General features: G+C 47.0%; 1 protein-coding gene and 1 long non-coding RNA gene across 2 annotated transcripts in view; one reads left to right on the plus strand and one right to left on the minus strand.

Moving 5' to 3' along the window:
- The window catches only part of LOC128784174 (uncharacterized), a 21,227-nt gene extending 18,100 nt beyond the window's left edge, over positions 1-3,127 (plus strand). The window contains exon 3 of the long non-coding RNA XR_008429393.1: positions 2,980-3,127. This is a non-coding gene — a long non-coding RNA (uncharacterized LOC128784174). The remainder of the gene's footprint in view (positions 1-2,979) is intronic.
- Positions 1-12,595, minus strand: part of LRRC58 (leucine rich repeat containing 58) — a 17,138-nt gene extending 4,543 nt beyond the window's left edge. The window contains exons 1-3 of the mRNA XM_053935496.1: positions 12,078-12,595; positions 2,793-2,921; positions 1,227-1,504 (exon numbers count right to left, since the gene is read on the minus strand). Of these exons, the coding sequence (XP_053791471.1) occupies positions 1,227-1,504; positions 2,793-2,921; positions 12,078-12,595 (925 nt within the window). The remainder of the gene's footprint in view (positions 1-1,226; positions 1,505-2,792; positions 2,922-12,077) is intronic.
- Positions 12,596-12,978: the final 383 nt, after the last annotated feature.

Consider the following 12,978-nt stretch of genomic DNA (forward strand, 5'->3'; position numbering starts at 1 on the left):
TTGATAGGTGATTCAGAACAGCACACTCTTCATATAAAGACACAGGGCAGTTACTTCCAAATAACGCGGCAATTTCTTCATTACGGAGAAAACTCAGGCTGGGAATTTGCAAACTTCTTCAACGTCAAATGAATTAATGCACTCTATCTTCAAACTTGTAAAACCTCTTCTACCAGTTAGTAAAAATGCATTCACGAATAGACCTTCACAGCTCTACTTTTCTTCTGCTTGAGTGAAGCCACCATGCTGAGCTTGGATGCTACTTTCCATGGCAACAGTCTTGCTGTAACACACAATTATGTTCTCTTCCTGTCACAGCAAGTGATTTTAGACGCTGACATTTTCAGAAGTTTCCAGCAGTGTTTAAAGTCCTTGCTGGTCAGGAGAATACTTTTCTCCTGCAGTGCTAGAGCAATGCTGCAGTACTGTGCAAGTACATACAGCATAGTGAAAAAGCACAAAAGCACTGCTATCCAAGCTGTGTAAAACTCTTAAAAAAAGAAACTTTTCTTTCCCTCCCAATATAAGTCCTGGCCCTTCCATCTTTGCTTATGGAGCATGCTTTGATATTGTCCTGTAAGAAGATAACAGCTTGCATTATGACTGCAGGGTAGATACTAATTAATGATTTCTTTTCCCTTACTCTTCTAAATGCTAGATGTGCAGATCATTTACTCTGGTTAAAGATTAAGCATTGAGCCAAATTAAGCCAAATCATTCCAGGCTGTTTTATGAAGTCCTCTCCTTCCAAGAACTGCAGGCTAGTGGTCCCAAGCTAGAGCTAAGCAAGTTGCTGTTGGTAACTGCTAATCACTCTCCTTTTTTCCACCCAGAAATGATGCTCACCATTCAGCCAAGAGTATGTGCAAAAGTTCTGCTGTCCATTACTTGCTCTGAGCTATTTCAAGGCAAATGGATTGGAAACTTCAGATCATAAAACCATAGTGGAGACCTGGGATGAGCTATAAACACTCTGACAGAAGTGCTGTCTTACACTCCCATGCAAATACAGTAAAACATCACTGCAACTCTGAATACTGTTCCTAAGTGAACAAAGCTCCTTAAAAACAAGTCTCCAGGAGACCTGGAGCCAGAGAAATACAGCCAGAATGTGGCTGCAGTAAGTAACACTTTGAACCCGAGAGAGCTTATAAAGTCACAGTAAGTCAGAGGGAGAGGAAACCACAAGGTACGAGCAGGAAGCAGAGCTGTAAAGGTGAACTTACCCCCACATTTAGGATTGGGGCAGTTGCTGGCCAAGCTCAGGTAGCGGACAAGACTCTCTGGGAGATCGCTGGGAGCGTAGGGAACGTTGCGAGTTTTAATTGTGCGTCCAGCCAGCTCCTGAAGGCTCGGGGGATTGTAGGTCAGGTCACGCACAAACCGCACCACCAGCGGGTTCCCACGCAAGCTCAGCTCGTCGAGGTGAACCAGGTTAAGGATCTCTCGGGGAAGGTAAGTCAGCAGGTTATTGTGCAGGCTAAGGGAACGCAGGGAATGCAGCCTAAGGATGGAGATGGAAACCCTGTCAAGATGTGCAAGCAAAATTGCCCCACAGCTGCATTAAGCAGACCTAATTACTCTCCCACCAACTACTTTTTCTTTGGCTTTTCTCCCTTTTAAAACATAAATTCACACTAAAATAACTGTTCTTACTCCAGTACACACAATGCACTAGAAAACTCGGCTCAGCACCAGAATACCTGCTAAAGAAACACAGTCTTAAACATGCTGCTATCCCTCTCAGTACACACACAGCCCCCAAAAAAGGTAGAACAAAAGTGTACAAACTGAGTGCTTTCAAGGGACATAACATTTCCTTGTACCCAGCACATGCATCAAGAACAGTCCCATGCAGTGCTCTGAATAAGTCACCTGCTCTGTCTCATGCATTAAAGATGATTGCTGGGAGGGAGCCAGCCCTGGAAAGCCCCATGTTTTCACTGCTTGCGGCTGCACCACCTCACGCTGATACCACCAGATCTGAACGAGGTCAGGCCAGGCCAGCAGCAGCACAGGAGACAAGCAATTATTTTGCTTTTGGACAAGGCTTTCTCCTCTCAGGAAGCACAAAGCAGTGCTCCAGCACAGCATCCAGGGCTGCTCCCAAACTTGTAGAAGTTACAAGACATTGTACTTTAAGAATAATCCCACTACAGCCTCAAATTCCAACTTGGAGAACTCCATGCTGCCATTCAATTGTTTTTAGGATTACAGCTATACATCCCATTTTCATTTCCCATCTTAGGCTACACATACAGGACTGCAGTGTCCTCTTTCCCCCATTATGAACAGATAAAGCAGTAACCTAGCCATTAGAACTGTGCTGTAGGATTACAGAAACACTCTTGAGATCCTAAGGTAAGGAATGCCAAGGGAACACAGAGGATGGTACAAGACAAAAGTACACACAAAAAGGTTTTGGGTGAAAGGCAAAACCCATCAAGCATTCATTAATAATAAATCAGTACTATTCTTACTTTTTAAAGTAGCAATCTATCTTTTCTGAGTTGCCCAGGTACTTTTCAGGGTCCTCTATAAAAACCTGTTAATTCACTGTAAGGTGTAATCTCGGTGATTGTTTTTTAATATAACCCTTTCATTTAGTTTTCCAGATCATATATTCATGCTCTGCCTGCAGTGCACCATGCCAAGGATGTTCTTTTTCTATTCCAGTCACATTAACAAACTGAAGGACAAATAGATCTTCCCAGGTACTTTTATCCACACACACAGAAGAAAAAGTTCAAAGAGTTAATTACAGCTGGTGGCTAATGACACTAAATACTCACTGTGCCAGCTGAGGTGGAATGCTCTGGATCTTGTTGTCACACAGAACTAGATACCTCAGAGAAGGCAGTTTTGCTAATTCAGGTGGAATTGCCGTAATGAAATTCCCTCCAAGGTATAGAAACTCTAAACTGAAAAACAGAAAAGAGTGCATTATTTCATTAATTTCAAGTATCCTTTAACACCTAGGTTTTCACAGCTACTGCATTTCTTAAAGGAAACTGACAGATGACTACCTATGAGGTAATTTGCTGAGCAAGAAAAAATCCGCTGAGTTGCACATCAAAATTACCACAGGACTGCTGTTTCACAACAGATAATGTTGAGATTTTTACCTCCAGACTCCTGCAGTCACCATTACACCTGCAGGTAGGTACCGGACAACTGTATAATCCTACACCAACCCCTCATGCCAAGTTCCTGTTCCTATTTCCAAGGACGTGCAGCCTGCAAACACAGGGTCTGCAGCACCTCCACAGATCCTGTTGCAGCTAGTGGGAGCTCTCAGTTCCAGCAGGAATGAAGCACAAGCACAGTGTCTCTCCCTGGGAATCCTGGCCCTGCACCAACACTAGTTGCTCTTTGTGGAATCATCTGACTCCTCAGTGACTAACTGGAACCATTAGTCAGAGGAAGCCAGTCCCCCTTTGATACAATTCACATACCAACACCACAGCTGCAACAGCACAGAGTGCACCTAAGTCACACAAGTACATGCATGCAATTTCTCAGAGAGACTGATTTCACTGCTCTGAAGTCATGAAGCCCAAACCAGAAACCATAGCTGGACTTCACTGTAGTTTGGGCCCAAATAAAAGAATCACTGGATGTCCTGTGAAAACTCAGTGGATGGGAGACAGGAACAGAGAGAGGCACTAAATCCCTTCTGCCAGGTGGAGTAGCCAGTATGTGCTGCACATCTCTGCCCTTCTAGGAAGAAAAATTGGCAAGCATTTCTCTTTGACATAATAGCTTAAAGTCTCCATTCCACAGACTCAAGTAGCTTTCTTTCCCTGTTCTCAGATGTTGTCTGAAAGAGGAGCAAAGGCAGGCTCAGTCTGGGTACATCTTGCTAACCACAGTCCAGCCAAGATTTTTCCCATGTTTGAAAAAGGTGGATCCCACAGTCCTGGTTCAGTATCTCCAGTACACGCTCAGGCTGCCTAATTCCAATGCACCTTGGCCTTCTCTGATCCTGCAAGCATTGCCTACAGGCCAGGGAAAGTAAACTCATCCAGGTTCCATCAGCCTTTCTTTAAGTATAGGTTATAACTTGGAGTAGAAGACATCTTCATCTCACCCCAGCAACTGAGAAATGCTATGGATACAACTGGCACAGAAACACAGGAACAAGCACCCAAAGGACATGGTGATCCACCCAGACAAGGTCTAAGCCCTGAAACTGTGTCACAGCATATGTGGAGTGCAGAGAAGTTCCCCCCTGAGACTTCCCCTGGGATGAAGCAGGAGAACTACACAGTGAGTCTATTTCGCTCAGTTCTTGCAAGAAACTTGAACCCCAGAGATCCGATGACAGCATCTGCTTGGACTACAGTGGCCACTACTGCAGCAAAAATGCACTTGCCCACCAGCAAGAACAGAATGACAGACCTTTGCAACACACCAGATGTTCACAGAGCTCAGCTTTCCCTGGATTCTCTCATATTTTTCAAGTATATCAAAGGCAAGCAAAATAATAGAAATTGGACAAAGTGGACAGAAAATTAAGCCTTAAACTGAATTGGATTATATGGAAGGCAGTAACTACAGACCAAGTGGGACAGCACATTTGGAGGTTACTCTGAAGGTGCAAGAAAGTGCACAGTGAAAAACCACCACCAATAGCCATTGTTTCAAAGTAACCCAAAGTAACCTTAACCTTTCTTCTACTCCAACAACCTCTATGTTGAGGAGTGGGGGTAGGAGGAAGGCTGCTGTGCAGAGACCATGTCAAGGAGAGATTATTTTTAATTAACTTTTGATCCCCTAACAAAGCTCTGAGTTTAACCAAAATTCTTCCTTCAAACTTCCATTGTTTCCTGAGGTAGATTTAGGCTGTTTGGCTCTCATTAGGGACTTAACTGCTGAGTATACACTTCCATACAATTCCTAACTCCATAACATTGCTGGAGCCCACACCAAAAGCTGTTGGGCAAGGGAATTCTAGCAATGTGAATTTCAATATTTAAACAAGGTTTAGATGTGTATGAGTTTGCACTTCCTAGGAAAAATGAGTAATTAACTCCTCATCCATTGTGTTTGAGAACACTAATGCCTGTAAAGTGACATGGCATAGAAAAGGTTAGGCACTTCCTACCAGGGAAGGAAAAGAGGGCACAAGTTATACAGTAAAAATGTTTTGGGAATTCATTTCAAGGCATAAAATGCATATGTTTCAAGGGCAGCCTACTGTACAAACTAAGTGTGCAAAAACACTGCCTACAAACTTCTTACAGCTTCAAATTTGTTCTTTTTAAAGTCTGTAATGAAAACACTCAGTCATACCAGGAAGGATACACAGACCTAACATCAGAATACAAACTGTCTCTAACCAAAAACCCACTAAATAAGTTAACTCTTTCACTGGCAACAAAATGCTTCTTAAAAAAATGTTTTCTTTTTACTCATCTTCTGAATCACCTTTTTGGGGTCAGTAGACTGAAAACTCATGGGGCCCAGTCTGGTACAGCAAATTCAGAACTTCCACATCAACGTATGGTATTAATTAGATGATTAATTTACTAAAAAAACACAGGAAGGAAGTGTTGAAACTACAAAGTTTCATTTAAAACATAGGAAAGATTCTTATAGCTTCCACTGAAACACTTCTCAATAGGAAAACAAAATCCTTAAGTCTCATCCCTTTAAGTACAATTTGCTAGGAAGAAGGATCTAGGCCGATGAAGGTGAAGGAATCAACAAACAGCCATTTCTGAAGTGTCTTTCAAACTGAAGTGTCAAGAATTGTCTGAGCAAAGCTAATCATGGCACAGAAAAGGATTTTCAAGAGGCATGACCCTTTTATCAAGAGCACTGACCACAGCAGTTTGTTCCCAGCAGTTTGTTCCCAGCTCATCTGCTCCTGGCCTGATATTCATGTCACACTCCTACTAAGCCTGTATCGGGAGGCAAAGGTGATGCTGGCTCTAGAGTTGTCCTGCTCAGAGCAGGGCAGTTTGCTGCTCGGTAAGACAAGCAAAAGCACTGCTCAGCTCTGCCCTCTTCACACAAGAGCCTGCAGTAAGGCAATTCCACAACATTCAGCCCAGGTTTTACAGGAGGACCACAGCAGGGATAGCACTGAGCTAGGTGAATGCTTCTAACTAACCTTTCACACTTAGACCTAGTCCTTCTGACAATCATTAATCTTTACAGTCATTTTGATCGATCAGTCTTATGAATTGCTGTGTACACAGAGGTAGAACTGGGTTTTTTTTTCTGTACTTTCAAAATTCCAGAACCTTCAAAAAGCCAGAGATCAACTATCATCAAATAGACATAAGCTCAGTTCCAATTTTTGAAGCTAGAATGAGCGATTTACTTCCAACCTGCCACACAGACTCAGCTGAATGAGTTTCAAGAGGGGACAAACACTCACAAAACCAATCTCAACAGAATCTGAAAAAAACCCCAACAACCATGTGACAGAGTTACTAAGGAGGGTTGACACTTACTCTCCTGTCTTTTAGCAATGTTGACAAATACACTAATAAAAGGCCAGAGTCCCTTTCAGCCTCACACCCAGCAGCCCCCTGCTCAGCACAACCAGTCCTAATTGCAGCCAAGAACAGCCAGCACACTGAGTCCATCATGTGGTGCTCCTCTCCAGCAGTGCATTTCACACCACTGGGCTGTAGGGTAGCAATGAAAATACTTTTACCTACTAGGAAATGAGTGGAGAAATGCTCAAACAACTCTGATCAATTCAGGGGGTGGCAGCAAAGTTTAACATAAAAAGAGACTGTACCTTCTTGCTTGAGTATGTCCTTGATGTTTTCAGGTCATCATATAGCACAAAGCAAACCCAAAAGCCCCCAAATATTCAGTAAATAAGAAGAGCCACTCTGAGCACTAGAGGTATTTTTTATACCCTATCAATTACCACAGCACTCCCACAGTCATATTTCAAGGGGATAATGTCTTCAGGCATAGGAGATACTCAAATTTTCAATCCACCCTGTTTCCCCATAGATGCTTCTTTGGATAAAATTTAACAGCTGACATCAAACAGATGCATCTAAATAGGTAATATAAAAAAACTCAAACCAACAATGGTGCCTGAAATAGCTCCGGGTTTTTTTAAGATAAACTTTTTAGCAAGAAATTTCCAGGGCAGTTTTGAGGCTCATGCAAGGGAGGAATTTCAAAGCAGCCCACAATACACTCCTGTTAACCCTGTTCTACGATTTGCTAATTCCTGAGAGAACTGCATAGCCTTTGCTGACACGCAAATTTAAGATCAAACGGTCGTCTGAACACTATTTGCAAAACGTTTGAAGAGGGGAAGAAGAAGGGAGACAGCAAGCAGATTTCCTAATGCTGTATCTTTATCAAAGCTCTGCTTGCCCTTTTTCCCACACTAACAGCCATCCTTTAAGTGTATGCTTGTCTAACATGCTTAATACTACCCACGAATGAAAGCAAACACTTTGGTTTTCAATGCATCCAAGCCTTTACACAAACCTTGCATGAATCCAGTTAGGCATTTGAGGTCTTTGATCCCAGCCCTCGCACAGCCAGGCTTTATTAGAGGAATACCAGCAAGAAGGAAAGGAACATGCACGGGTCTTTTCCAAGCTCTGCCTGCTCCCAGGGCTCTACAGAGCTTGAGAGTATTCACCAGGAGAGTATGACTAAACTCAAAATTCCCATGGGAGATTTGAAGTATCAGCTGCATTTCACTAGGCCCTTGAGAATTATTAATTTCACAGGACACTTGCAGGACGTTTCCCCAGGCCTGCACGCTGATCAGGGCAAACCTTGCACCCTTTAATCCAAAACTCACAGCTGCACTGTGAAGATCAGAGCTATGTTTTACCAGATTTGCCCTTCAAATGTTGTGCCAGGATGGACACAAGTAGATGGCCACATATCTAACTCACCAGCTGTAATACACCTTGCCCCATAGTGCATCCCCAGTTGGATCAGCAGAGGGAGGATATGCAGAGCCAATGTGCAATGGGATCTCTCAGCAGATCAGGAGCTGCTGAGGACTGTGAATTGAGTCAGAGAGAGTGACTGACCATAACATCTCCCACTGAAAACACAGCAAGGTCAGCAGGAAGAACTACAAAGATAACACTTGTGTCTGCCTATGCTAAGCTTGTATTTCATCTGGCAACAAACAGGAAAGCAATGCAAAGATGGCTGCTCTCACATGTCTGGTGCATTCCTCACTCTAAATTCACAGCAAGAGCCAATACTCAGATCTTGCACTGTACTGACACACCAGGTGACAGGAATTGGGGATGCTGGGTATACAGAAGGACCTGGCATGGCCTCAACATGATCAAGAAAAAGCTCTCAGCAGGTTCAACACCTACATTTCTCAGAAACACACAAGGCTATTGCTGGTCACACTCAATGCTTACAGTAGAACTATAATGAAAGAGCACTGAATTTTCCTAATGGAAAACATGAAGCAAAGGTTATTCATCCCTGGTGCCAGCTTGCTATGATTAGCATCATCCTACTGCCAACACCAGAGCAATCACAATCATACCTTATGAAGCCATGCAAAAGAAGCTTCAAGCATTTTGGTGGTCCTTCCACAACAGCCTAGGAGACAACCAATAATCAGGAACACAGCACTCACTTTCCATGCAGGATCTTGCACTGCACACAAAACATTTGAGTGGGCAAGGATGGGGCAGGTCGCTGAAGCCAGAAGGAGCAAGACATGACAGCAGCAGGACTGGTTGTGGCTCTTATCACCAAGTTCATTAACTTACCAAGACACCAGGAACATGCCAGGGAAGTTCCTGCACAATATTTCTGACCCAAATAGAGCTCGTGTGAAGTGGTGGATTTATTATCTTCCTGTGAATAACAATACATGGCACACATCTCCCGCTCCAGGACCTTTGCATTCAGTCACCGGCATGTTCCTTCTCCTTTGGCAGCTCAGACCCATCATCTTTTTATACATTTTTTACCACATACACAGACTCCTTACCTGCTATATTCCTGACCTTCACTAAAACTGACATGCTGTTTCTTCAAAAACTAAAACAGGATCTATGGGGTGCAGAGGAAAGACATGAAGCTTAGTTAACAGGAGTATTTTTTTTTTAAAAACTCATCACAGCTCAGACATTCCTTGGAAATCCAAGAAGCATTTCTAGATTTCTGCAACTCCAGTATGCTCTATAATCAGTGACTGGAGGAAATGGGTCACGGGAAGAGATCACTGCTGGTCTCAGGAAGTCTAGTAGCAGCAGGAGGAATTTGATCAGTAAGACAGCCTCCATTCCCCTGTGGTCTCAGAGTCCCTGAGATAAAAGAAAAATTTCTTTTTATGAGATATTGCACATAGAAAAAGGGTCAAGGTCTTGGCTTGTCAGCAACAGCAAGACTGGCATTTGCAGATTGAGCTGTGAGGTTAATAAAAGCCACAACACCAGTTCCCACCTCCAGCTTCTAGACCTCAGAAAGTAACAGCTAGCTCTGTTCTGTCCTTGCTCAGGCTCATTTTACCCACTTTCACAACAAGCACACTCACACTGATGACATCTCTCTTGTCAGCAGGTAGGAGCAGAGTCTGGCAGCAGTTTCTCTCCAGAATGTACTTTCTGTGTTTTTGGCAAGGGCCACTGGTTATCTGGGTTGCAATGAATAGATTCAGGATTCCCTCTAGAGAAACAACACATTATAAAATGTTGTTTTCTCCCAGCACTGGCAAAGCCGTGTGCAGCTCCCTTTCATTACTTAAGCAGACCCAGATACAGAAGTCACTGATGGCAGGGTGGTAAAGAAGCTGACAATCCTGGTGGGGCACAGATTTGCTATCTTGAGTTAAAGTTCAATTGTATTATGTTGATGTGTTAGCAGAGTTCAGTGAGGTAGCAGTGTGACATGGGCAGCAGACAGAAGCTGTGTCTAAGTGTAACTTTTCCACCCAACACATCACTTTGCAATGATGAACAGACAGTTCAACAGCTTTGTCTGCATTTGCTCTCTCCAAATTCTCCTTCTGGAGATTCCAGCATGACCAGTCCAAGAAAAGCTGCAGGACAGGACAACAAGGAGCCCTGCTTCAGGGCAGGTCAGAGGAACAAAGCAGAATGACAGAGGTGCAGCGTGGAGCACAAGTCACAGCCTGCTGGAGCACCATGTGTCGTGCTACGCAGCCCAGTACCTTCCTCGGGACATCACAGAAGAAAAACAGGGCTGAGGTTTGCTTTCTTGGGAAAAAAAAAAAGGAAAGAGAGAGAAAAAACCCAAAACACACAGAGACCACAGAAATAGCAGGAGGGAGCCTCTGACTCAGAGGTGGGAGCAACTATCAGATCCCAGCCACATGCTGGATGCTATCAGACATGGTATGGAGACAATGTGTATCACCTTCCTCATACAAGTGTCCTCCTCCACTGGCCTCCTCTCCATTGCCTCATTTCATTTTTCATCCCTGAAGCGCCCGTTCCCACACAGAAAAAAAGCTGAGCTTCTTCTTCCTCATGACAGGCCCAACCCAGGATGTATCACAACTCTGCCAGGAAGGATATAGGCATTCTCCATCACTCAAAATGTCTCATGGCATCTCTCAGCCCAGAGAGCTTAACCCAGAAGTGCTTCAAATCCTTAACAGGTGCATGCTATGGTACCTGGACAAAGCCACAAACCCAATTGTATTATATTGCAGCAGACAAAACCTTTCCTCAACAGCACTCATGCAGTTCTGATACCTCCCACCTACACCCATGGGAGACATCCCTCCACACATCCTGTGCTTCCACTGGATGCAGCTCTGCTGAGCCATCAGAGTGAATCCAGGTATTTAGGGTCAAGGGTGCTGGATTTTGCATAACAGGGGCTGCTTCTGGCAAGTCCCTTGGCAAAGAGTTGGAGCAAACAAAGTTCAGATCCAAAGTCTTAGCAGAGAGCCACACAGAGGCCAGCCTGAGGCTTGGGAATGCAGCAGAACACACTGAGGAGCCTGTGTCACTTAAGCCACAACAAGCATCCTGCTTGCCCAGGAGGACACCAGGCTTCAGGAGCAGCCAGCCCAGGCCTATGCAGGCAGCCAATACCCTGTGCTGTCAAAGGCCTGTGTCCCACCCCACTACTGTTCCAATTGCTGTGATTGCTGTGTATGACCAGCCTCCGGTGGCTGGATACAGTCCCAGAGCCAGATGTACCACCGCAGCCAAGCACAGCCCAGGGCTCCACGCTTCTGTCAGTATCTGTCAGATCTACGTGAGCTGACAGGTTGAAAGAAACAGCACAAAACCCCATCTATGACAGCAAGCCCCCAGTGGGACTGCAGCTGTATGGGCAGAAAGGCCCTGTTGTTTTCATGAGCCACAAACACATCTTTATCCTCCTGTGCAACCCATTGTGCAGCCATGAGCTGCAGGACACATGGGGTTTAGCTCGCTGTCACCCAAAGATGTGGGCGGACATAAGAGGAAAACTGCAGAAAGCCTTCCTTATGCCAACACTCAGACCAACCACACCATCACCAGGAGAGCGGCCCTGCACCAGGGCAGCCCACGGACTGAGCAGTGCCAAGAGTCACCCAGTTTCTGAGCACAGAAGGCCCATCATTGCCTCAAGAATACACAGGATCAGTTGGGTTGGAAGGGACCACAGCAGGTTATCTGTTCCAACCTCCCTACTCAAGCAGGATCACCCTAGAGCACACAGCACAGAACTGTGTCCACTGGAACACAATCAGTGAGGGAGACTCCACAACCACTCCGGGCAACCTGTTCCAGTGCTTGGTCACCTCCACATTAAAGTTCTCCCTCATGTTCAGGAGGAACTTCCCGTGCATCATCATTTTCTGCCTGCCGCCTCTTGTCCTATTGCTTAGCACCAGCAAGAAGAGCCTGCCTTCATCCTCAATGCCCACCCTTTAGATACTTTTATATATATGTATGCGGATGAGGTAAAGAACGTCCTGGAGTTTTGGTAACTCAACATGACGAAGAGGAAGAGCCACGTTAGCGGCAGCAGTGCTTGGAGACCCTGAGGCTGGAGAAAACTGACCCCCCGAGGGGAGCGTGGCAGAAAACCCGGCCGGGCTTGCCGAGACTGTCCCTCTTCCCGCGGGGCCCGTCCCTCACCTGTGGAGCTCCTGGATGTCGGGCGGGATGCCGTGGAGCCGGTTGCCGCCGAGGCTGAGGCTGCGCAGCCCGCGGAGCTGCAGCAGCGCGGGCGGCACCTCGGAGAAGCGGTTCCCGCTGAGGTTGAGGACGCGGAGGGAGCGGGCGAGCGGCGCCTGCTCCAGCCCTTTGGGCAGCGAGCCGGGCCCGCCAAGACGGTTGTTCTTGGCCAGCAACGTGTGGAGACACGGCAGGGACAGCAACTCCGTGCCCATCTCCGTCAGCCCCGTCCCGCTCACGTCCAGCACCTCCAGCGCCGGGAACCACTGCGACAGCCCGGCGGGCAGCGGGCCCGACAGCCGCCGCGGCGACAGCACCAGCCGCCGCGCCTCCGCGCTGCGCCGCGCCGACAGCTCCGCCGCTAGCGCCGGCTCGGGCTCGGGCTCCGGCTCGGGTTCCGGCTCGGGCTCCGACTCCGGCTCCATCGCCAGCTCCGGTCCCGGCTCCAGCTCGGGGCCCTCCCCGCCTGCCGCCGCCATCCCGCCCGCACCGACCGACGGCCCCGCGCGTGGCCCCGCCCCGGCCCGCCCCGGAACCTGCATACCCCCCCACCCCCCGCGTCATGCTCGATCCCGGGCGCGCTCTTATGCACGTTGCGGGTGCCTGCGGATGGGCGGCGGAGGGAGAGGGAGCGTTCGGCGGCCCCGGAACGAGCACGGGAGGGTGGCGTGCCGGCGGGCGGGAGGTGCCCCCATGGCGGTGGCTGCCCGGGGGCCGCGGCTGGCCCGGTCCCGCTGCTCGCCCCGGCTGCGGCCTCAGTCTGCACCCCGCGGGCCTGACTTGCCGTGCTGATGCGGAACCGCCGGCTGGAAATACCACCAGCTCCCTGCCAAGTGTTTTACTCCAAGCTCGGGACACCAGA

This window comes from Vidua chalybeata, chromosome 2 (assembly GCF_026979565.1).
Source record: "Vidua chalybeata isolate OUT-0048 chromosome 2, bVidCha1 merged haplotype, whole genome shotgun sequence".
Classification (NCBI taxonomy): Eukaryota; Metazoa; Chordata; class Aves; order Passeriformes; family Viduidae; genus Vidua; species Vidua chalybeata.